The sequence below is a fragment of the Poecilia latipinna genome, unplaced genomic scaffold (assembly GCF_001443285.1).
Source record: "Poecilia latipinna isolate Pla-1442-1.1 unplaced genomic scaffold, P_latipinna-1.0 Scaffold2430, whole genome shotgun sequence".
Lineage (NCBI taxonomy): Eukaryota > Metazoa > Chordata > Actinopteri > Cyprinodontiformes > Poeciliidae > Poecilia > Poecilia latipinna.
Window position 1 is genome coordinate 1 of NW_015115046.1, and position 24,014 is coordinate 24,014.

The following is a 24,014-nucleotide window of genomic DNA, read 5'->3' on the forward strand; positions in this document are numbered from 1 at the left end:
CACACAAAAAATGTCCTAACATGTGTGCTGTGTTAGGACTTTCCAAAAGTATTCATATGTGATCCATGTAGCCTGGAAGAATTGCAGGGGATTTGACTGGAACTGACGTTCACTTTCCAGGATGACAAGAACCCTAGGCTACATTCGAATGGTTTAGTTTAAAGGATACCCATGTGTTGGAGTGGTTCAGTCAAAGTCCAGATCTAAATCCAACACAGACATTCTCCTTCCAGTCTAACTGAACTTAAGTTATTTTGTAAAGAGGAATGGACAAAGTTGCCAATCCTTATATGTCCAAAGTGGTTAACAACAAACCCCAAATTATTGATTCAAATACACTCGATTTTTGTCTTCCATTATCTTTCCACTTGTTCTGATTTAGTGTTGTCTATCAAATAAAATCCAAGGTTTTGGTTCAATTACTATAAAATGTATATTTGTACATAATTTGTAAAATGCAAATGTTTAAGTATATGAATACTTGTACAAGTTACTGTGCATTCAGGCAATAATTTAAAGACGATCTTAAAATGTAATCTAAAATGCAAAAAAAAAAAAAAAAAGACTTACTAGAACTTTACAGTGAAAAGGTCAACATCTTAGTATTTTGTGAACCTTTAGTGAAATGTATTAGGAAAATGAAACAGTCTGTGGTCAAACGCATCAGGTTATTTAAACTGTTCAGACCAAATCCTGTGAACTGTGAGCGAGCAAACAAAAAAACGGGGTTTTGGCTGCCGGAAAGAGCGAGGAGAGGTTGCGGTTGTCTGTGGTGGTTTCCTCATCCATCTGCCACACAGCCACAGACCTCGCCAAGACACACAAACTCCGCGCGCGCGCACACACACACACACACATCAAACCTCTACCTCCCTTTCTCTCCTCTCTTTTCTCACTATTGATGTCTTATTCTTCAGTTGCTATTGGTTACCTCGCTATTTTGCTCTTAATGTCAATTACCTCCAGCTTGTTTAGTCTTTGTGGTGAACATCAGGACTGAAGATTAGGCCCAAAGTCACTACCATCCTGCCCACTTTCCTCTAGAAGAAAAAGTGAACAGAGAAACAATGACTTTTGCTGGGATGTTGTGACTAATTTTGTTTGTTTTCTATGCTGGTGGGTGACCTTATAATTTGTTAGGGGAGCGGTTGTTGTTTGCGGCGGCTTGTCTCTTCATCACCAGCCATTCTTGTCATCCTGCAGAGCCGTAATTTCCTTCGTTTCCAGCTTCGCCACATAATTTATCTACTCCTTCTGTGTAAGAGCGAGCGAGCAAGAGAGAGAGAAAGGAAGAGGAAAGGGGGGGCATATGTAGATGGGTAGAAAGATAAAGATGACACAGTAGGGGGGCGAGAGAGGTAAGATGATGGTAGCAATGTGTGATGAGGTGGGAAATGAGTGGGGCAGACGGGAGGAGAGAGTCGGTTGCCCGTGGATACGACCCCGATATAATTTGATTTGTGGCAGCAGGAAGCAATGAGTGAGCTAACACGAAAAGGAGGGTGGGTGGGGGGGTGCAGAGGATGTGGAAAATACTGACAGAGGAGAGGAAGAGAAAACGAGGGCGAGGAAATAAGAGGAGCAAAAGAGACAAGCGGCTTAAACATGTCAGGTGCTGAGGCAGGAAGGAGCACGAGACGGAGGGATGGAGGGATCACAGGGGGAGGAAGATGGAGAGACTGAAGGTCTCACATGGCTTCTCTCATCCTCAGTGATCATATCTTGTTTGCACTTTTCTTCTTTCTCTCCATATTCAATTAATTTCAATTACAGTTTCACTTCAGAACTATTGTTCCAGGATGGCAGTGTGTGTCGGTGCAGGCAGACTGATATCACCATAGTGGTTCATTTAGTGCTGTAACTGTGGTGCAGTGGAAGAAAGGACCTCACTGGCCTTGGAGTCTATTGGTGATGGCAAACATCAGAATGATAACTATTTAATATCTGTTTCTGTCATTGTTAAAGCTGCTACCCAAACACAGTGACACGTCATGCATTGATGCTTCTTGAATAAGTACTTTGGCTTCTGATCAGACTTTTAAAGATCTGTTGTTCAGGCCTTCTTTAAGAGAAGGAGGAACTTTCACTGTTGGAAACTAAAGAACACAAAATTATTGCAAAATGGAAGTGAGAGAAGTATTTTTTTTTTATCTTGTTAAAACTGTTACAAAAAAACATGAGAACACTTTCTACTAAAGGCCACAGAAACATCCGTCCAAGGCCAAGATTCAAACCACAACCTTCTTGTAATGCAACAGTTCTCCACAGAAAAATGCATTTTCATAATGAATCTAATGATATTGTTACCTAACTGAAAATCTGTTCTTAGTTTATCTAAAGCCATTTATTTATTAACAGTCTTCTCCCACTTTTTTGTACTTAAAATTAGGTAATAGTTAACTAACTACAAATGAAGGAATCATTATTGATCACTAATAATGAGGCTTTTAAACTGTAAAGGTCAAGAATATCAAGAGACAGGAATTAACTGATGATGAAAAGGATTTCCTAACAAGGTTTATTTGCTCATTAGTAATTAATAGTCAATCTAACATGAACCAACTAACCCTTTACTATTATCCAAAATGCTAACTAATTGTGAAATTATGTTTTCCTAACATGTTCACTAGGAAGTAATTAGGTGAACCCTTGTAAATTCATGGGTCAGTATTTGCAGATTTTTCTGTTGAATATGACACCAAAATGTTTTTGAAAAAATTGACACATGTTCAGTTTTCTTTTTAAAGCAACTTCTAAAATATTTGAAAGAAAATACAGGTGTGCTATTGACTGGCTTTTTGTAAAGCAGCCAATCCAGGAGCACCATTCTTTTCTATGGCGCAGATAATGAGCCCAAAGGGTGGAGAAGATGGATGTTAGTATTTTTTAACGATGAAGCATCAAAAGGTTCACTAGTTTATCAGTAAGTAACAAGTATGTAACTGTAAAGTTGGATACTGCTTGAAAGAGAAGATTATTATAATTATATTTTTACCCCAAATTATTCAGAATGAAACGGCCACCATGTCATGGATAAATTGTTGAAGAATTAATATAAAATCATAGGTTTATTAAAAAAAAAAAAAAATCCTGGAAGTAGCTTCCCTCATACAAAAACTAGAGATTTATGTTAAATTTGGTTCCCAGAAAACAAATGTTTCAAGCCCAACTTGTTAACCTCCTGCTTTTCAGGTCGTAACCTCAGGCAGAGACATCACAACTTGTTTTTGACTTTTATGTCTGATGGAAAATATTATGTCACCTGTGGGTGTGGCCTGAACATGCTGCGTCTTTGAAAACTTCCCTGTCCTGTTTTACTCCATCTGTGGACAGATTTTACTTTCACTCTGATTTTCCTCACATCAAACAGCATAAAACTGTAGCCATACCTGAAGCCTTTTTCCCTCTTGCTAATCTTTTTACTCAGTGTGTTTGTTTTTGTGCAATCCTGCGTGTTTAATCCAAACAAAGCCAAATCTCCCCGGATTGTAAATACCAGTTGGTTAAAGCAGAGAAGCACTTCCAAAGCCAATCAGCAGACAACAAGGGACCCTGTGCTTCAGCAACACTTCCAGTTCTGTTCGGCATGTTCACAACTGAGGGGGCTTGTGGAAGAGAAAGTCTGTGTGTGTGTTTCTGCTTGAAAGAGAGGAATAATGTGTGACAGAAGGAGAGTGTGGAAAAGAAGGCATGAGAGCATGTGTGACATAGAAAGAGAGCATGGAAAAGAGCATAACAGAGTGTGAAAATGACGGGGAGGGTGAATGTGACGGGAAGTGAAAGCCACTGTGTGTGCAAGTAAAAACTGAGGACATGAAAAAAAGAGCCTGTCTTTCCCATTAATTAAATGTCTCAATCCTGTACATTTCCCACACTGTGTACCTGCATAGTGATGAAACGGTGATTGGAGTCTTGATTATTGTTTTAGTGAAGATGAACTCTTTTGAGCAGCTCTGGTTTAAGATGATATGAATATCAGCCTCAGGGTAAAAAGCTCTGCATTTTGGATAAAAAGTATTTTATTTTTTTTTGTATTTTGGCAAAAACAGAGGGATGCTTTGAGGTCATACAACTGAAACCTATTACTACACACAGATCCGTGATAAGGCCTAAAAATGCCTGGATAGTAGACATTGCTGGCATTCTGTCTGTCTGCTACTTGTTTGATCACCTTGGCATCAGGTTTTCAGTTTTTCTCATTACATGTCAACGTCGATGTGATAACATGACATAATTGCATTTTAATATATTCCTTATTGTTTTAGCGTAAAAACATAATGTAAAATCTTTTTTTTTTTTTTTTTTTTCTCCCACCTAAACCTTTCCCCCTGGAGACAAAGACCAACAAACCACTAGGATGACTTCAAAGACCTTTGTAAGATGTCACATTTGGATCATTTAAAATATTTCCCCACACATTCAGTTTTAATCATTTTTAGACTATTGTTGTGAATTTGCCTCAAACTGTCAAAATGCAGTCAAGGTGGTATGTGTATCCCACCAAAGAGGGTTAATATTGATTCTACACATACAAAGGAAACATTTTACTATTATCTAACTCAATTATGCTTAATTCCCCTAATTTGGAAACTAAATACCAAAAGCTGTGTATTCCATGTATTATATTCACATTAACAAGTTCTAGGTTTTTTAACATCTTTTTGTCTGCAAAAACATGTTTTTTATATTACTGCAAAAAAACTTAGCCACTTAAGGGTTCAAATATTTCATAACCTTCACACTTATTGCCAAACTTACCTGTCCTCAAAATATATTTCACATATTTAAAGACTATATATTTTTAAGAAAATTCAACCTTATTTGGTAACATTTATTTTACAATGAAAATTAGCCCATACTAAGAGTTTTTTTTAAAGAATGTGAGGGCTTGGCAACTTCTCAAAATGGGAAACGCATGAAAAGGGTACTTGACATACAAGTAGAGTAGTTCTGTAGATTGATATTAAAACTGTAAGTCAGGCCATGGATAAAGTGTCTCACTGAAACATCCTCAGTAAGAGTAGTAATTTATTTATTTATTTATTTTTTGAACATCTGAAACTGTAAAAAGCAGACTGGATGAGGATCAGTGTTTATTTTCCCACCCTGCAGAGTGAAGAGGATGGTGGGGGAGGTAAAATAATAAATATTCCTCAAGCTCACTGCTGGAGATCTACAGCAAAGAGGAACATTTTATGCTGATTATTATGTATAGTGGAGAATCTATGATTTCATGGGCCAGTTGTGGCATTTTTCACAAAGGCCCTAAACACTTTGTGAAGTGCATCATCACGCCTTTAAAATACTATTAAAAATAACAATCAGGTAGCTTAAAATTAAAACAAGTTTTATTATTAGGTTTTAATGAGGTATTGATCCATGAACATATGACCAAATCAGCTCAGAGATGGTTCCACAGAAGACAGAATTAACTTTCTTCCAGCATCACCTCGGTGCCCTGAGGTAGTAAAAACAGTTAATGTGGAGAGTTCTGGCACTTACTGGCCAACAACAACAAGAAACCGAACCAGAAAGTTCTGAGCTAGAGCTTAATTTTCCTTTGCAACAATGAGCCAGTATGGAACAGTTTAAGATCTTACTGCACTGACCGTTCTTCTGTAACTGCACCAAGAGCTTTTAGGTGGGATTCAGTGGTTTCACTGATTGATTGGGCCAAGTGGGCCTTTTAAGGAAAACAAGAAATAAATGAAATGTTTGATTTAGAGTCGTTATATTTTATTTGGTTTTAAATAGAAAATGGCTGCAGCTAAAATCTCCTTTTATGAACATGAAACTGTTGTATGTTGTATTAAATAGTTTAATTTTCACTTTCTTTTCCTTTTATTTTCCTCCACCAGGTGACATTCACCAAACGGAAGTTCGGTTTGATGAAGAAGGCGTACGAGTTGAGTGTCCTGTGCGACTGCGAGATCGCTCTCATCATCTTCAACCACTCGAACAAGCTGTTTCAGTACGCCAGCACCGACATGGACAAGGTCCTGCTCAAGTACACAGAGTACAACGAGCCACACGAGAGCCGGACCAATGCCGACATTATCGAGGTAAAACGTGGGAACACAAGGGAGCAGGTAGTGGGTTTCATAACTGTACACACTTTGTTTCTGAATTTCTTTTATCGGACGCTTCCTTTTACAAGACCACTTTCACATTTATTGCAGTCTCCCTTGAACCAAACAGATTTCAGTGCAGTGTATCCATGTGATTTACTGTTTACTTACATGTTTAGATGGTTATTAAATCCTCCATTAAAACATAACAGTCTCTCATCATGCTTTTTCAGCTTTCTGTCCTCATTCATGTTTTAAAAAGCCTGAAAATCAGCATTGTTTCAATTTTGTTGGTCATATCAACAGGAATTTTAACCTTTATTTTAGTTGTTTTACTTATTTGTTATAAAGCAACTTTATACTTTTAAAACTTTGAAGACCTTTTTACCAAGTCGGCGAGCAGCTCAGAGAAGCAGCTTTTCCATCACAAATATTTGTAATGCCAGAAGGTCTGACTTGTTTTGCTCCTTGTTGATGTTTGAATTGAGGCTCGTATTTATTGATGCACAGTCTTATTTGTATATGAATGCTGGAAAATAATTTTTTCCTTATGTGTTTTACCAGTATTTTCCTCTGTGTTTATTCTCAAGTGGGATCATTAAGATTTATACATAACTAATCTAATTCAGCCCTCTCCAGGCCGACATTTAGACATAATTAAGCCATGAACAGCTTATTAAGGCCGGGTGGGTTCATGTTTACCATTATTATTATTATTGCCTTTGGACCAGGATAGTATTAAGCTCACCTTTCAATCCACAGCTTTAAAACAAAAAACTAACCAGAAAAAGGACAGGCTTCTTCTTCTCTTTTTTCACAGAAACTTATATTTAAGCCAAGAGCTGCATTGGAAGATTTGAATCACTCTTTGGGCTGGAGCCAGAGGGTACAAACATTATCTCAACATCAACAAGCAGGGGGAATTGTTAGACTTACTCTGTTCAAAGTTCAGCAACTCCACTGAGAAACCCACCTAAAGCCAAAATGTAAAACAACTAGGTTTTTATTACTACTACTTTTATCCAATTGAAAATACTTTATTTGTCCCAGAGGGATTTTAAGTGTTGCTGTAACTCATAACATCCAAGTGTCTCTAAAGAGTTGTTCTGTGGGCAGAAAAGGTCTCTGGTAGCAGTCAGGCTTGCAACAAATCTGAATATTCCTCTGACTGAAGATACTGTTGCTCAAACATTGTGCAGAGACGATATTACTTGTCCTTGATCACACCACCAGTTGTTGGCAAGCATTGCTAATCAGCCTCACTTGCTTTTACTGCATTTCTTTAAAGGTTCCCACATGCTTCATGCCAAAATCGGCCCTCATTGATGGTGACATGCTACAAAAATTGTCTTTTTTGACGGAAATCTGCGCAAAGCATCATGTGATTGGTCAGAAGTTTGTTGTTGAGTTTTATACAGAAATGCACTTGGAGTGCAGTGTTGACATTTCTCTTCAACTAGTCCACTGGAGGGAGGGGAACTGTTCAGTTTCAGATGAAGTATGTGGGAGTCTTAAATCTTTGTCTGGCCGCATGGTCAGAGAGACGTTGGAGTCGGGGAAATAATCCTTTCTCATTGTGATTGATGGAAGAGATTCTTTGAACTTCCTCATTCTCTCTCTGATCTTTGGTTCCGCTATGCATCCATGGAGCCTTATTTTACACTTCTCTTTAAGGTCATATTTCAGGTATTGTTTGAGCTTTAAAATAATAATCAGCTATTACTGGTTGCAAAAACAATACCTTGATGCCATACCGTATTCCAAAAGTAAAAAAGTAAGAACAAACATCCTTCCAGCTGCACAACATCCAAAGCCAGAGGGAATAATTGTTCAAAAAGGTGATGGCTCAACCAAGATAATTATGAACAAAAGTCTGCAAAAAGAACAAATCAGAACTAATATAACAGATCTACTCCAACATCCAGCCACCATGAGTGGCGATCCTAGAATAAATGTTAGTGTTCATCTGATGCTTTTCCTGATTCTTTAGTTAAATTTATGTCTGACTTGTTGACCTCAATCTTTCATGGTGAGGTTAAAGGCTGTTTTGGTTCTCATCACTTTCTGTGGTTTTACTTGCATTGTTAGCCTGAGATCTCTCAGGGAACAACTTGGGCAAAACGCCAAAGACGGAAAAATATTTGGAAGCAATTGAAAACCACCTCAGCACAAAATGGCCACCACATAAACAAGAATCTGTCAGTGATGGCTGAAAAATAGCTTTTCATTTACAGAAGAGAGATGATAGATTAGGTCAGGGCAGACAGTGTTGAGGTCAATCACTGAACTAAATATTTTTTATTTTTTATTTTGCTGTGCTTTGCTGGAGCTCATCGAGGGAACACAGAGCGCATTCACATGCTTAGCTGACCCTTTTCATACATAATGACCCTCTCATGAATTCAACACGAGACGGCTAGGTATGATTCATCGGGCCGTGTGCACTGCTGCGTTGCACTTATGCTTCCTATGGAGCCGTGACTTAAAGCTACATCCGCCTCGCCTTTGAATATTTTCCCACTTGTTTTTGACGCACATTGCCGTAGGACTTTCAGTCATCCGCAAACAGTATCAGCAGCAAGTAACAAAGGCTGCTCCAGTTAAAGTCACATTCCGCAAAAAATGCACACAAGCAGACCAGCAAGCTTACTCGCTCATAAACAGATTTTATTTGGCTTTTTTAGTGGTGTGCTGACATGACCTGAGATGGTTCGGCTTCACATTCCCAGTCTTTAATTTATTCAAACTGGCCTCACCATTTTGGAATGAAAGCTTGTGCTGGCAATGATGGAAAGTGAGAACAGGAATATTGGAGTAGGAACGGTTCCCTGCTGATTTCATCCACTGTAACCTGCCAAATTACAATCTGCACAAACCTTCCAGACAATCTAACATAAAGTAAATTCAGTTTTAACCTTTTACTTCCCACAAATGTTTAATGTCCTGTATCAATAGAGTACATTTAGGTGTTAAACTTAGCCAATTATCTTAGTGCTGTGTAAAGGCACTGTGTGTAGTTATGTGGTGAAGGTGTTTCATTAACCACTGATAGCCAGGTTCTACTGCTGAGAATGTTTTAAAGTAGTTAAGATGTTAAAACTTTTAATAGAACTCCTCCAGCTTTGAAATGGATTTCTTAGCACTTCAGCACATTATTTCTTCTTTTATTAACTAAAGTTGGGAAATCCACGTAGACATTGGTCCATTACCAATGTCAAGGTATATCAAGGGTGTGAAATATTTGATAATTTCTCTGACACTTTATTAAAAAGAAATAAAACAGAGAAACCAGTTTTCTCTGGCTTTGCACATTTTTGTTTTAATGACTGTTTAGTACTATGTGCCAGTTCCAAACCCTCTTTACAGATCACATCCTTTCAGACCACATGAAGTACCAAAGCGTAAAATTGATAAAGTGAAAAGCAAATAATCTGTCATTTGATGGCTTGGTGTGAGAAAGTTTGTGTTGGCTGGCATCTGCTACCCATCCATCATCCATTCACTGCTGGAGAGATTGACCAACAAATCTCTTTTGTGCACATCACGATGTGTTTCAGACTATAAGATCTAAAAAGACTGTCCTTATTTTTTTAAAGACTTTTTTCTTGTTGGAAGACGAATACCTGAAATATTTCAAATTCTTTGATTCATGCTGAGAAATTATCAGCTTATCTATAGAAGTCACATACAGTTTAGTTGTTTTTTTTTTCCCCATTGTTAAAACGTACATGTTATTGGACAGTTTTAAGGGTGAAACGAAATGCATCCAAGGGGAAAGTCATCCAATGAGAGCTTCCCTGCAAAAACTGCTGAAACCTCATGTAAAGTGTTAGCGAAGCACTTTTACCTTTGAGTGGGTTGAAGGTAAAACTTAGGTGCCATAGTTTGGGGCGACATTTTTTCCTTCTACATCTCTGTCTGTCACTTCCTGTCTTTCTTTCTCCCTTCTTCCTGCCCTCCTCCCTCCCTCCCTTCCTAATCTCCTGATTCACTCGGTCACGACAATTTCTCCCTTTTTCCTGTCCTTCTCTTTCTGCCTGTCTCAGAGTGTCAGCAGTGAAGCCTTTCTGTAGGCAGTATCTCCAACTGCAGATGGCTCTTAAGTGTATGCATGCATGTGTGTGTATGTGTGTGTTTGTATCGTGGCAGGGCGTTGGGCAGCTCTGGGCCACATCAGCTCAAGCTCCACTGGTTCTGTTTGTGTGCGTACATGTGTTGGTGTTTCCAAGTGTGTCGCCCCGTCTCTTTCTTTACGTGTGTGTTTTCATTAATGTGTGTGTGACCGCAAATACGTCCACCTCTCCCTCTCTGCTCGCACGCTCTGCAGTGGCCCATGAGAACGCCTCATACAATATTCAGTCTCGGTGAGGCTCTCTGTTGTGTACGCGTGTGCGTCCCTCATGGATGTTTCTCTCCCGTCCCGGCTTTTATTCTCCCCCGCTCCGCTACCTCACCCTTTCTCTCTGTAGCCCAGGAGGCATTTAAAATCACTCCTCAGTATTTGTCCTCAATTGTCTCCTTCACCAGATGTGCGCCGGCTTCGACCTCTTTTTCATCCAGGTGTCCCTTTTGTCCCCTCTGCTTTTTTTTTTTTTCTCTTTCCACCTAAAATCTTGGATTTTTTTTTTCTTTTTATATACCACTAGCTGAAGATTTAAACTGTTGTAAAGATTTAAGAAGTACTACTTAAAATAATAAAATATATTTAAAAATAGATGTTTTATGACAAATTATTTCATATTTATACCGACAGAGGACTGTGTTTCAAATAAGAGTTAGAAAACCCTGCAGTCAGTCGGTTCATTGTAAGGAGCAAACATTTCACCCACTGGTTCACCAAGGTGTTATTAATATTTTTGAAACAACAATGGCGCTCTAAGGCACAGAGGAAGAAGATATATTAATTTTTTGATGCCTACGTAATAATAATGTTGGGAGCATATGTTGGGTCTTGACAAAGGATGGCTCCGTTTCCTTTTTTTCATTTTTTTTCCAGACAGAAAAGTATGTTGCATTAACAAATTTACCAAAAGTATTCATGAGTAGGTTTAACATTTACATCATATGTAATAACAGAAGAGTCTACTTACTTTTCAGTTTCATTATCTTGACCAGAAATTCTTGGTAAAAGTGGAAAAAAAAAAAAAAAAAAAACATCTGCCGTTGGGAAAGAAAAGTAAGTTTCCTTTACAGCAGTCCTATGAGTTAGGAGGGAAACTATCATCCAGGTTCTGCTGCTCAAATGTGGTTTATTAACTAGTCAACTGTTTTCAGGACGAAGGAAAACACTGTTGCCAACTCAGCGACTTTGATGCTATATTTAGAAACGTTTGTAGACCCATCTGGAAACTTTTTTCTTTCGTTCAGAGAAACAACTGGTGACAAATCTAGCTACATTTGTGTCTGAAATGGTTTTATACCTTAGCAGGGCGTTGCTTTGTAGATATCAACAATGTTTGTAACCAACAGAAAAATTCAACTGCAGTAGTCACTTTTCAACCCAAAGAGGGCAGCACTAAGAGCCACTTTAGGTCAAATACTCAAGAATTAAACAAGCTTACACAAAAATGGCACAATTTGCACAGTCACAAAAGATGGCTCCTTTAAGGGCTCATTTATCCAGCTTGTATGCAAAAATGCTTTGGAGGTTAGTTACCATTTAGGGATACAGTTATGGTAAAAACCATAATAAAAAAGTAGTACTACCCCTGATGGTTTTATGGTTTTAATTTGTTAATGATCTGGCTTTTATGATTTAGCAAAAAAGATTCAGATAACAATCTAAGTAGTGATTTTCCCTGTTGACCCCATGTCTTCTATCTATTGACCACTGGAGATGGTACCGTTTGCACTGCTGCATATTCTAAACAGATTAAAATGATGGATGGAACTGTAGTGGGTCAGATACATTTTTTCTGAAACCAAGCGCATCACACAACCATAGACGTGTACAAACTATGTAAAACTCTAGAGTTTAAAAACTGCATTTCTTCTTTTTACTGCAGCAGTGTTACCAAACAGTTTGAAATCATTTTACAGAAATATTATTAAATTGAAAACATTTAAGGCAGATTCCACTGCAAGAGTCACCTTATGATATTTCAGACTCCATATATTTCAATTACCACTTCAAAACTTAAAGCTCATGATTGTGCAATTTGAAGGAAATTAATCCACTATGCCATGTTGGGAATATTGAATATTCAATTAACCTTTATACTGACTAGGCCAAAGTAGAGCAGTTCAGCCATGATGAAAAAAATAAAATAAAATACTGGATGTTAGAACAAACGTCTCATTCCAGCTTCCAAGCATGATGGTGGCGGGTTGGTGAGTTGAGCTTGTTTTGCTACCAGGGGACCAGGGACCCTGCAGTCATCCATGAAATCCTCTGTGTACTAAGTACTACAGAGTCAACAAGCGATTCCAGTACTTTGTCTTCCTCCCTACAGCTGTGAATTTTGATAATGATCATTATTCTCATTTTTCTCCTAAGGAAGCCTATTTTGCTTCAGGGTGCTGTAACCATAATTGCATTTATTCAGTGTTGGGGCTGTCAGGAAAACTTATTAGACCAGAACAGCCGATGTGAAAGAATGGCTGAATTATACAATAATCATTAAAGATTATCTCCACTTGCACTTGGTTTAACATCAGCGGTCGAAGAGCAAGCTGAGACATACCAAGTGACAGAGAAAAGAGGAAGAGGAAGAAGGAGAAGAGAGAGGGGATAATTGGGTAGTCACAAAGTGTGCCCATTTGCTGCTCTGCCTCTGTGAATCTCTTTGAGCAAGTGCTTTTGAGTATAAATTATGAAGTGTGGATGTAGTCATGCAGGAACAGGCACTCAGTCTTACGTGCACACAGTTACACACTTGTGGGCACTGGCTGCACGTCACGCTGCTTGTCCCTGAATTATTAGGAGCACTTTATTTTACATTGATGATTTTTTGTTTTTGTTTTTGTTTTGTTTTTTTGTCTGTGTGTGTGTGTGTGTGAGCAAGTATTGTCTCAGTATGCATCGTATCGGTAGACATCCCTTCTCTATGGTGCAAGCTTAAGAGGCAATGCATATGCACACAGAGCCTCTCTAAAACGCACGTGCTGCTTGTACTGTGTGTGTGTGGGCAGCCTGGCTCTACTGTCAGAATGTATTAATCCGTCTGACTGCAGATCCCAATCAGGGCAAAGAAAGGAAGAGAGCTCGAGACAGAGGGAACACGAGCGGACGAAAGGCTGAAAGAGTGGCGATGAATAGCCGAGTGGAGAAAGCAAAGATGCGCGTCGGAGAAGGAGGATGGATGCCTTTTTTTTTTCCTTTAAGCAGCTCAAGCGAGGCAGATCTCACCAATCAGATTTGCTGCAGGACCTAAAGACTTTGGTTAGCCCAAGAGCCTCAGTTATTTCAAAATACCACATTTCTCACTTCCCTAAGTATCGGTATATTCTTCTTTGTGCCACAATAAATTTAGGATCCCAAACCTAGAAAATGGGTTTTTAGTTTTGGATCATGTTATTGATTGTCTCCTCAACAGATCACAGGTTAAGACTTTGTTGATCTGGAAGTGCTCCTCAGATTATCCTCCTTTGTCACTCAGTCTTGGAGGTCTTCCAGCTAAAACCCATCTTTGAATAACCTGCAGGTCCTCACAAGTCAGGGGTCACTTTCAACTGGCACCTATAACCAATTCTTTTCATTATGACTTCTAAATCATTTAATTATGATTTCAATCAAAAACTCTGTTCTGTTAGTCATTCAGTGGTCTGAGACTTATAACAAGAAGTAAGACTGATATTTAAAAGTAAATGTTATGCTGTACACCTACTGGCCATTTATCAGGAATACTATAAAGTGTATCCAATTGCATTTGAAATGAATATCAAATCAGTATATTAAATGGCTGCAACTCAATGTATTTAAGTATTTAGATGTGGTGAATGAGATTTTCTGAAGTCTAAACTGAGCATCAGAATAGATGGGAAAATAAATTGATCTGACTTGGAGTGTGGCATGAGCAACTATGTTATGCAAATTTTGGGCAAGCTTTTAAAAGTGTCAGAAAAAAAAAGAACATGAATCTTGTGTTTGCATCTTCTGGTCAGGAGTCAGTCAGTCAGTCTATGCAGAGTGTAATTTCATCAGATGTTGACTTTATGCATGGCCACACATCTCATAAAACTGGAGAAGTTTTCAAGAATATGTTTCTATCAAGCAAGTTATAATGGTTCTGTTCTGTCAACAACTACTATTGGAGATGTTACATGCTGTCAGGACACAGAGAGAAAGAAATGTAATTCTAATGCATGTCGATAATGGAAACAACTGATTGGTCATGTGAGGTAAATGTTCGCTACATGAGAACTTATTCAGTAAATGTGTTTCCATCTTGGCAACAAAAGGTCACTCAACCAAAGCAAATGTTAGATTTTTGGTGAAATTGGTTCCTTTAACTCCACAGTGACCTGATCTCAATAGAGTAATGCACCTTTGGCTTGAGGTGAAGGAGATTCACATCATTAATGTGAAGCAGACAAATCTGCAGCAACTTTGTGATGCTGTGATGTAATATGGACCAAAATTAGATAACTGGAAGATATTTTCTGTTGTTGCTTTTCAGTTTTATGTGACGGCTGAGGAAGGCACAGAGATGGCTAACAGTGTCTATGTCCTTGTACTCAATATGCAGAATACTCCGAGATGGAGTATTTCTGATGAGTAACTAGCAGAACTATAATGAACTAAGACTCCATACTGTAGAGCTTAATGTAAAGTTTCTGACTGATTAATGCATTCTCGCTAAAGGAAATAAATGTTTCACACCATTTTGTTTTCCAAAATCACTCCCTCTCTCCCTTGTTGTTCTACCTTCACTGTTATAGGCCAGCATGCACCAATCAGCCCAGAGATGTTTAGGGCTTTGGTTGAGTGACCTTTTGTTGCTGAGCAGGACGACACGCATGGTCTACTTCCTCTGTTACCAAGCAAGTTGTCTGAGGCCTCCTGGGGGTCAGTGAAAGCAGAGACACAAATATGTCCCACCTAAATTATTCCAGTTAGCACAGACAGGGTAGAGGCTGTTACAGAAGAGGTGAAGTATGAAGGTGTTGAAAAAGATAAATACAAATAAATCCTATTTTATGCCCAGTTGTTGTTGTGTTCAAAGATATGTAATTATTTCAGAAAACCTTAGAATTTTTTTATTCAGCTGCAAGCTAATTTGTGCCAAGTTATTACCCTTTTGTGCCTTCTTGTTTTCATTTCAGAAAAAAAGTAATATGTCATGAATTATATAGATAAATAGTCATTAGATGCTCAAATCTCATATAATATATTGCAAATCACTGCAGTATAAATGTGTGGATTAGTGATATTGCAAAGGAATCTTTGTAATATTTTTGGCAAATTTAAGACAGGCCTGAGGAAAGTGAGGATATATTGAAACTGATCATTTTACCACTGTATTCACCAATGAAGTTGCCATTGATATTGTTGATGATCATTCACTATTGTTTATATGGAAGTCAATATTGCATTTAATGCTTTTTCAGCTATTTATTGCATTTAATGCGTTTTCAGCTATTTTTCTCTGGATGGGAAGTCCTGGTGTCTCTCTAGATGAAACAGCAGTTTTATCTATTCCAAATGCTTATTTGATGACTGAAGTAAAAAAAAAAAAAAGACTCCACTTTGCTTATTTATTTTACTGTTTCATGCAGCAGAAAGAACATATAGGTGGCCACCACTTATTTAGTGAAGGTATTTTATGTGCTCATCCCAAATCAAAACAAGCAAATCAAACAACTTCCTTTTTTATGAACTTGTGTGTTTTGTGAATTAATAACTATGCTTTTCCTTCTTAAAATGTTTATTTTTTTTTGTCTAAGCTTGGCAGGTTAGTGCCTTGAAAAATAATAGCAGCTGAGGTATAGAACACAACATCTAAATATCCTAGCAGACATTCCATTGCTGAGACTTTGGACATGATGTCCCAAATGAGTGACTGGAGGGGACTCTGTGAGAGTGTGGGTGACTTGTTTCTGTCATTACATGACATCCTTGACCTGAAAAAGACAGCAGGAACTTTACTTGCTATCCAACTCAAATAGTTCTGCTCTAGATTGTTAAAATCTGTAGAAACACAGAAAGGTAAATCTCAGATTCTGCAGTAAACATTGCTTAAAATTCTAAGAAGGTCTTTATTTTTGGTATTTTCTTTATTTCTCACCTGGAGTGCCTTTCAAAAACTGACATTTTTTGCCAACATGTCCAGCTAAACGTAAACACAACGTATCAAATTTGTATTTCAAATTTCAAACTGCTCTAATAAAAAGAGCCTCTCTAAAGCATGCAACAAGCTGATGGCACCTTTTGAGTGTGAGTAAGTGTGCAGTCCTTGATAGCATGCCAAAGAGCATTTAGTTGACGAAGCAAAAGAAGAGAAGATGAAGCAATATAATTTTCAGTTCAGGGTGCCAGCTCCTGCCGAGCGTTAAATTCAATCCAGTTGAAACCACTTCTGCTGCAATTTGGCACAGTTTTTTAGACCCATGGGCAACTTTTTGTTTTAAATATTGAAATTTTAATTATTCTTTTTCTCCAACCTTAAATAAGTTATCCTAAAACACTGCAAGATTCTTTGTGGGAAAAAAAAAAATCCACATCTGAAGACTTGAACACTCTCATGATGACCATCAGAAACTGAACGGAAATCCTTAGCAGAGATATGTCAGACAGAAAACATGGAAGCACAAGTGGGAGACTTTGCACTTTTTTTCTGAGAGTTGCATTAAAGATGGTGAGAGCGCCATGAAAAGGAGGAACACAAAAAAGGAAGACATCAGCAACAATGTTTCATAGAAAGCAAGCACAGGCGGGCGGGCGAGCGAGTGGACGCATGGGTGGGCGAGACAGCGAACCAGAGGAAAAGGAAGATGGGGAGGGAGGACGACAGTGCGGGAGATGGGGGCGGGGCTTGTGTGCAACCGCAGCCATTCAGAGAGCGGCTTGGTGCCCTGCAGGCTGGATCTTACCCTGGCAACACAATAGAGAAGGGCAGAAGGGGAAACGGGGGACAGGTGAACAGATGGCTGACTGACTGAGAGACAAGCTGATCAGTGCATGAGGGAGTGTGCTTGCATGTGTGTGAGCCAGAAGATACGCATGTACTGTAATGTAGCGCACAAACACACATACTGCTAACTGTGAGAAAGAGTGGGAAGAAAAACACAGAAACTGAGAAAGGGAAAGTTGCCCATGTTTGCACTGTAATTTTCACAAAATATCAGTTGAGTTTGCAATAAACTAGGACAGACGAGCATTTCATGTTCAGGAAGAAAAAAAATCTACTGTGTGTGGGGAAGTGGCATGACATAATGGGAGGGAAACACACTATGAATTTGGGTGCCTGCATAAGTGCATTACAACCAATTAATTTTACATTTATGTTATAAATATTCATGATTTTACACAAATTTAAATGATGATTAAGCATACAATAGTAATGCTACCATGTATTTACAGAATATTTGTCCAAACTGAATGATTTCACTCACACTTTTATCTTATCCTTCCACAATTTCTCACAGTAATAACTTTTTCCTGACCTCATCAGCAACAATGTTTTATTGTTGCTGATGAGGTCCTAAACCTCTTGCTCACACACACTGATGGCCACTAAAAGACTTTAACTCTTTCATTTATACACTTTGTAACTAATTTGCCTGTATAGCAAAGGTCTTTGTCCGTTTGGAAGAGATATTTATGCCCAGGATCCCAATTCCTGGCTGATGGCTTGAAATGTTGCTTTGATTTTTTTTCACATCACGTTCTTTCATCAGGAGGCCATCTGTTTTCTGAAGTTCACCAGTCCCTCCTGCGGCAAAACACCCACACTACCTAATGTTGCCAGCTATGTACTGCACAATTAGGAGGTTGTTCTCGGGCTTTTCCACTACAATGTAATAATAGCTACAGTCTGACCAAACATGTCAACTTTGGTTTCATTGCACCTTTGGACATGTCTTCAAAAAATGCACCTGAAAGCTGTAATTTGGCATTTAATGTTACTTTTGGAGTGCTGGCTTCTTCTTTACTGAGGGGTCAGAATATGTTGGTGTCTGAGACAAGGGGCCCCTCATCTTCCTGAATGGTACAAAGACTAGATATTCCTATAGATTTTGAATAAAGGAAAGTGTAATCTACTGGTGATCCACAACGCTCTTCCTGATATTCTTGGCTGATTTCTTTAGATTTTTCCATTATGTCACACAAGCAAGTCATGTTTTAGATATATTGCCTTGAAACACATCCACTGGTGTACCTTGAATAACTGATGCTATAGATCAGAAGCCGTGACATCATATAAATGTTCATCTTAATGAAGACTGTAACAAAATGACAGCAATAAATACCAATAAATTTAAAAATATGATTAAGTGCAGTTAGTGTGTGCAGTTTAAATCACACTTTTTTATTTGACTGGTGTCCTATCGAAGCATATTACAAATGGGTATGTTTTCCAAGAGCACTGTTACTGTTTATGGAGCTATGTTTGTTCTGACATGCAGTCACTGCCATGAAGCTATCTAAAAAAGAAGGAATAAATAGTTATTTTCTTCACTTTTATAGTTATCACAATAGTACTACAGAATATCACGATAAAAACCTTTAACGGTTTGGTCATCACAAGAGAGTAATATAGAAATGTCAAACATCTTTCTGCACTTTGACCTTGTGCAAAAATTTCTAACGTAACAAAGGGAAGATTAAACATTTTATAAAATATATTTTTTGTCAATATGTTGGTTCTCTTAGGCTGTTTTAAACGTAACAATTTCTGTTAATCCATCTTTAAACAGAAAACAGATCTAGTACCACCCCTAGTGTGGCATTGGAACCGACTTGATTCATTGCGTCTCTTATTGAATTGCTTTCTTTAAGTTATTCTGTAAAGTTGAGACTTAAACTGTTTGGAGATCAGCGTTTGTTGATCAACGTTAGAAACACCAAGCACCCGCCAACGTGACTAACATTGTTCCTTCTTGTTTTGTGAACATTATTTGCCTCTTTGTATTGCCACAGTCAAAGCGGCTGGTCCACACCTCGGTCATGTCCCCCGCACCATCTCCATCACATGTCCTTATCGACATTTCAGAAGCTGTTCCATTTACTGTATTCTTTCAATGGCTTATTTGTTCCCTCGATTTCTAGGTCAGATCACACACACTCACACACATCTGTGCAGAAACCACCACTGAGTATGCTTTTAACAAGCTACGGACAACAAAGCCTGCTCTCTAAATTTGCATTAAGCAGTAGATGAGAGCGCTCACTCGTGCTGCTGAGACTCAACAGCTGACTCAGGAGACTGTCTCCGTGTTGGAACAAATCTTTCTAATAACCTGTTTCAGTGGGTAGATAAAACGGAGCCTTGACACTGTGATGATAATAATGGCTTTGAGTTTTAATGAGACTCGTATCAAAGAGCACCATTGTTATTAACACCGAAAGTCTCCTTACCCTTACATCCAAATGGCATCATTACCCTCTTGCCCCTACCTGTTTGGAGAGTTTTAAGGCTAATTCATCCAAAATGAAACAAATCTTTACTGCCGCGGGGGTTTCAGTCTGCAGCTGTTAAAGGCACAAGTTTCTCGCAGCTCTGCTTCTGAGGCAGGATTTCGTGCGGTTGAGTCATTCTCGTTTAGCGCTGATTGTGCATGTTGAACGTATGCTTTTATTTTAATCAGATGCCACTTCATGTCAGCCACACTTGACATGCGGCAGTTTTTAAATTGAAAAATAAATTGTTTTGATGAAATGTTAAAATGGTTTGTTTTTACAAGTCAAGTTTCTCACTATACATATTAACAATTATTTGTATCGAACAATCTTAAACCCTGTCATAAGATTTTTTTTACTTTATAAAATAGGTTCCTTAACATTTATTTAGAGACCGTTTTTAATAGGCTGTTATATTCCTGTGAAGGTTGTTTCCAACAGATGTGTAGAACTGAATGGTAGAATAACCTGAACTCCAATTCAGCTTTAAGCTTCTCATAACTACTCAGGTTTTCTTTGTTTGTTCACAAGGCTAAAAAATTGAAGGTATAAAACTCATAAGTCCTTTTCAATACTAGTGAGCTGGGTTTAATTTATTTTAAAAAGCATGCAGGTAATTTTTGTGTAAACCAAGCCTAATTTTTACAACATCTGTTTTTTTTTAAATGCCATAGTTCATTTTTTAGACAGATAGTTATCCCACACTGGGAACAGCTGTCGTAAACAGACCACCTGAATCCAAACTTTGAAGAAGATTTATTAAAAATTTGCAAAGTTCTTTGCTTTAATTTTGTTACTGAATATAACAATTTTCCAACTGTGTTGCATCTAAGAGACGTTGACATAGTGATCCATGTATGAGTGATTTGCATGAACTCATTTGCTCAGTTTTGCACCATGTAATTTCAATCAACTGAAGAAAAAACATGTCTGAGTTTTTTTTCACCTGCGATTATTAGTTTTTTTCACGGAGGACACAGATGTGCAGAAAAGCACAATGAAGAAGTATACGGAAGAGATTTTCTCTTTGTACAAACAGAAATACCGAAAGAAGAAGTTATTAGATCAATACTATTTTTAGTTTATTTGACAAAACCTAAAATAAAGCAAACCGGAATCTAATAAAATGGAATCTTGTAGACCTCAAACATTTTGCGGTTCTGAGTTTTTTGTTCCTCATTTTATTCCTTTTTTAACACACCCCTGGTTCCTGACTATGAACTGGTCTGTCTGTAGATTTATTTATCCAGCTCCTTGAGGAAATTATTGAAATATAGAAATAACTGCTGACTGAGTCTTCTAATCCCAACAGCATGATGGGATTTTCACATAACTTGAAACTTGACACCGAACTTTCCCAAATAGTAAATTTACTTCTTGATTTGAGAACGTCTACTCTGAAATGTTTAGTTTTATTCATTAATAGCGATGGGATATTTTTTTTACCATTTTCCAGATTTGTTTTATTTCGTATCACCATTGTAGGCTGCTCTGGACCAAAGCTTTTACTGGGACCACAGTAGATGTTCTCTCTCCAGTTAACAATCCAGTTTGTTGTGAGGATTTATCTGCTTGGTCAAGGGCCCACAAAGTAAAGCTACTTAACAGCAAATCTTGTTTAGCAGAATCCTCTCAAAATAAGAGCCTCTCTATCTGGTGCTCTCCTCTCCCTCCTCTTCTCCTGCCATCTACCTGCGGTGCTAGCTGAGATGCTAATGCCACCTTATAGCTTTAGCTGGCTTTCCCATTCCATTTGTACAAAATGTCAATAAGTATGAAAAAAAAAAAGATATTGCATTTTTGGGATATATTTCTATAACATTTGTTTACAATTAATCTATTTTTTTGCCGTTGTGCTTTCTTTCCTTTCTCTTATGTCCTTTTTATTTTTCCCTGTGTCCTTTTTTATCTTATTTTTTATTTTATACTTTCCCTCTTTTTTAGTTTTATTCCTATATTTCATTCAATACTTTTTCTGTCTTCATTCACTTCTCCTCTTTCCTTGTCTTTACTTCCGTTCCTTATCTCCTTTCTTTACAGTCTGTGGTTTTCAAGACTTTTATATTTAATGTTTGCCAATTGTACAAAATCTGCCAGGAATTTAAAATAAACTTTTTTATATATTTTGTGCATCAATATGATATTAGCAACTGAGAACTAAGGTAATTTGACTTTGGAAAAGTGTGGAATTTTAAATGAGAACATGTTGGAACTCTTCATGACTTAATACCAGTTTACTAGCCCATGCCTTCTTCTGATTTGGAGAGCACGTTTGAAAACAAGCAATTTTCTTATGTACCTACCACATTATGTTCACATTGCTAAGGATGGGTGATTAATTTTGATGTCTTTGATTTCAAAGCCGTCATAGTTTACAAGCGGAATCTTTAATTTCCTCACCTTTTTAAGCCAAGACCTCCACGGAGGACTTCCAGGGTGAGCAAGGGCAGTTTGGCTGGTAATAACTTGCTTTCACGTGGGAGGCTGATGTTACAAATGTTGACCTGAGAAATCAATCAAGGTTTATCAGAGGTCACTTTTTTTCCCACTTGTAGAAAATGCCTCCAGAAAAATCTGTTTGATGTCATCATTTGGGTCAAATTGTTCATCTAACCTTAACAGCTTCCTTTTTAATTCAATGAACAGTGTAGGAGTCCGTACATATGGTGCAGTCAAGATGTTCATTTGTGTTTGAGCACTGAAAATGGCCTGAAAAGTGGTGTTGGAAAGTAAAAAGCGGTGATAAGAAATGTGCATGATAATGAAATGTAAATGTGCCTCCTCCTTCTCCTCCTCTACCCTTTTCTGACCGCTTCAGACGTTGCGAAAGAAAGGCTTTAATGGCTGCAACAGCCCCGAGCCCGACGGCGACGACTCCATCGACCAAAGTCCGCTAAACGATCGCAAGGCCGACGACCTGGACAGCCTCTTCAAACGCTATGGCGTGAGTACCGTCACACCTTTGTCACCTTTTCTAACCTACTCTTTCTGTTCTCTTTCTCTATCTGCCGTCTCCTCTGTCTCTATTTTTCTCTCTCTCTGTCTTTGTGGCCTCTACTTCTGTTGTACGGGGAACGAAGGCTCTGAACAAGAAAGAGCACCGGGACTCTGAGAGCCCAGACCCCGAGGAGCCCTTCTCCCTCACCCCCCGCACTGAGGAGAAATACAAAAAAATTGACGAGGAGTTTGATAAAATGATGCAGAACTATAGGCTGTCAGTGAGTACCTCCCACCATTCTGTGCAACCCAGCCCCCCTCCTCATGTTGCTGCTGCTGCTGACCGGAAATAAAGTCTCCGGGTGCTAAAGGCGGTCTGAATACTCACAGAGCACTTGCCTTTCCTATATCCCCTCAACTCCTTTTACCTTCTCCACCTCACTTATTACCAACAATCACCTCTCTCCACCCTAAAACCACCGCCCTTAAGCCGTTATCCATCATGGTGTTGTTGAAAAAGAAACCCAAGGCAGAGCAGTCAAATCTAACTAACAACTGTTGTTTTTAGCTGAGAAGTATTAATTTAAATATTTTTTTCTTTAGGTTCAAGCTGTTTTAGTGTGCCCCCCCTACTAATGTTGCTGTCACAGGGTGTCTGTGCATCCCTGTAAATGTTTTATAATGTCTTAAATTCTTTGGAATAAAATCTATGCAGGCCTTAAATACATAATCACAGATCTTAAATTTTGTTGTTGCAAGATTATTTAATCTCATATATTCTATGTTGTTTTTTTCTTCTCTCATGGTGCGTTTCTATCAGGCAAAAGTTTGAGTTGCACACAGATATCTTCATGTGACTCGAGGCAGCCGATGCTACTAGTAACTCACTGCTAATACACCCTTTGCTAGCTAGCTAGATAGTCAGCTAGATAACTAGGGTTTTGGTGTTCATCATCTTTTGTCTTCGCCACTGGTTCACTTCTGTTGCCAACTCATATGAAACTAGTTACATTCTGTGCAAAAATAATTTTAAGATTGGATGTAGAGAGCCGTATGCAGCGTGAAAAATGCAAAGCTGCTGGCAAGAGCCATATACGGACGCTGTGATTTCTTTTGGTCTTAAATTTCATTCAAGATGGCATTAAGAAAGTCTTAAAAAGTCTATTTGACTTGTTGACACCTGGATATACCGTATGTTACCTCTAGACCATTTCCCAAAAAAAAAATGCTGGTTTAGATTGCAAATATAATTTTTTACAAACCAATTTTTTCCCTTGTAATAAAATGCAACCCATTTGTAGTGCTGTAAACGTGACAATACGGCATTAAAAGGTCGTAAAACAAGTGATCTCAACACCAAATGCCAGATGTTGTAATGGGATTATTCATCTCTAGTCACCACCGTGAAGAGCAACCTTAGTAGTATTATTGCTGTAAAACAGTTTTAA

At 38.2% G+C, this 24,014-nt stretch overlaps 1 protein-coding gene across 1 annotated transcript in view; it reads left to right on the top strand.

Annotated features, from left to right (window-relative positions):
• Positions 1-5,846: 5,846 nt before the first annotated feature.
• The window catches only part of mef2d (myocyte enhancer factor 2d), a gene marked incomplete at its 5' end in the record, with an annotated part of 59,645 nt that continues 41,477 nt past the window's right edge, over positions 5,847-24,014 (top strand). The window contains 3 exons of the mRNA XM_015019398.1: positions 5,847-6,062; positions 22,448-22,573; positions 22,710-22,847. Coding sequence (XP_014874884.1) covers positions 5,847-6,062; positions 22,448-22,573; positions 22,710-22,847 — 480 coding nt within the window. The remainder of the gene's footprint in view (positions 6,063-22,447; positions 22,574-22,709; positions 22,848-24,014) is intronic.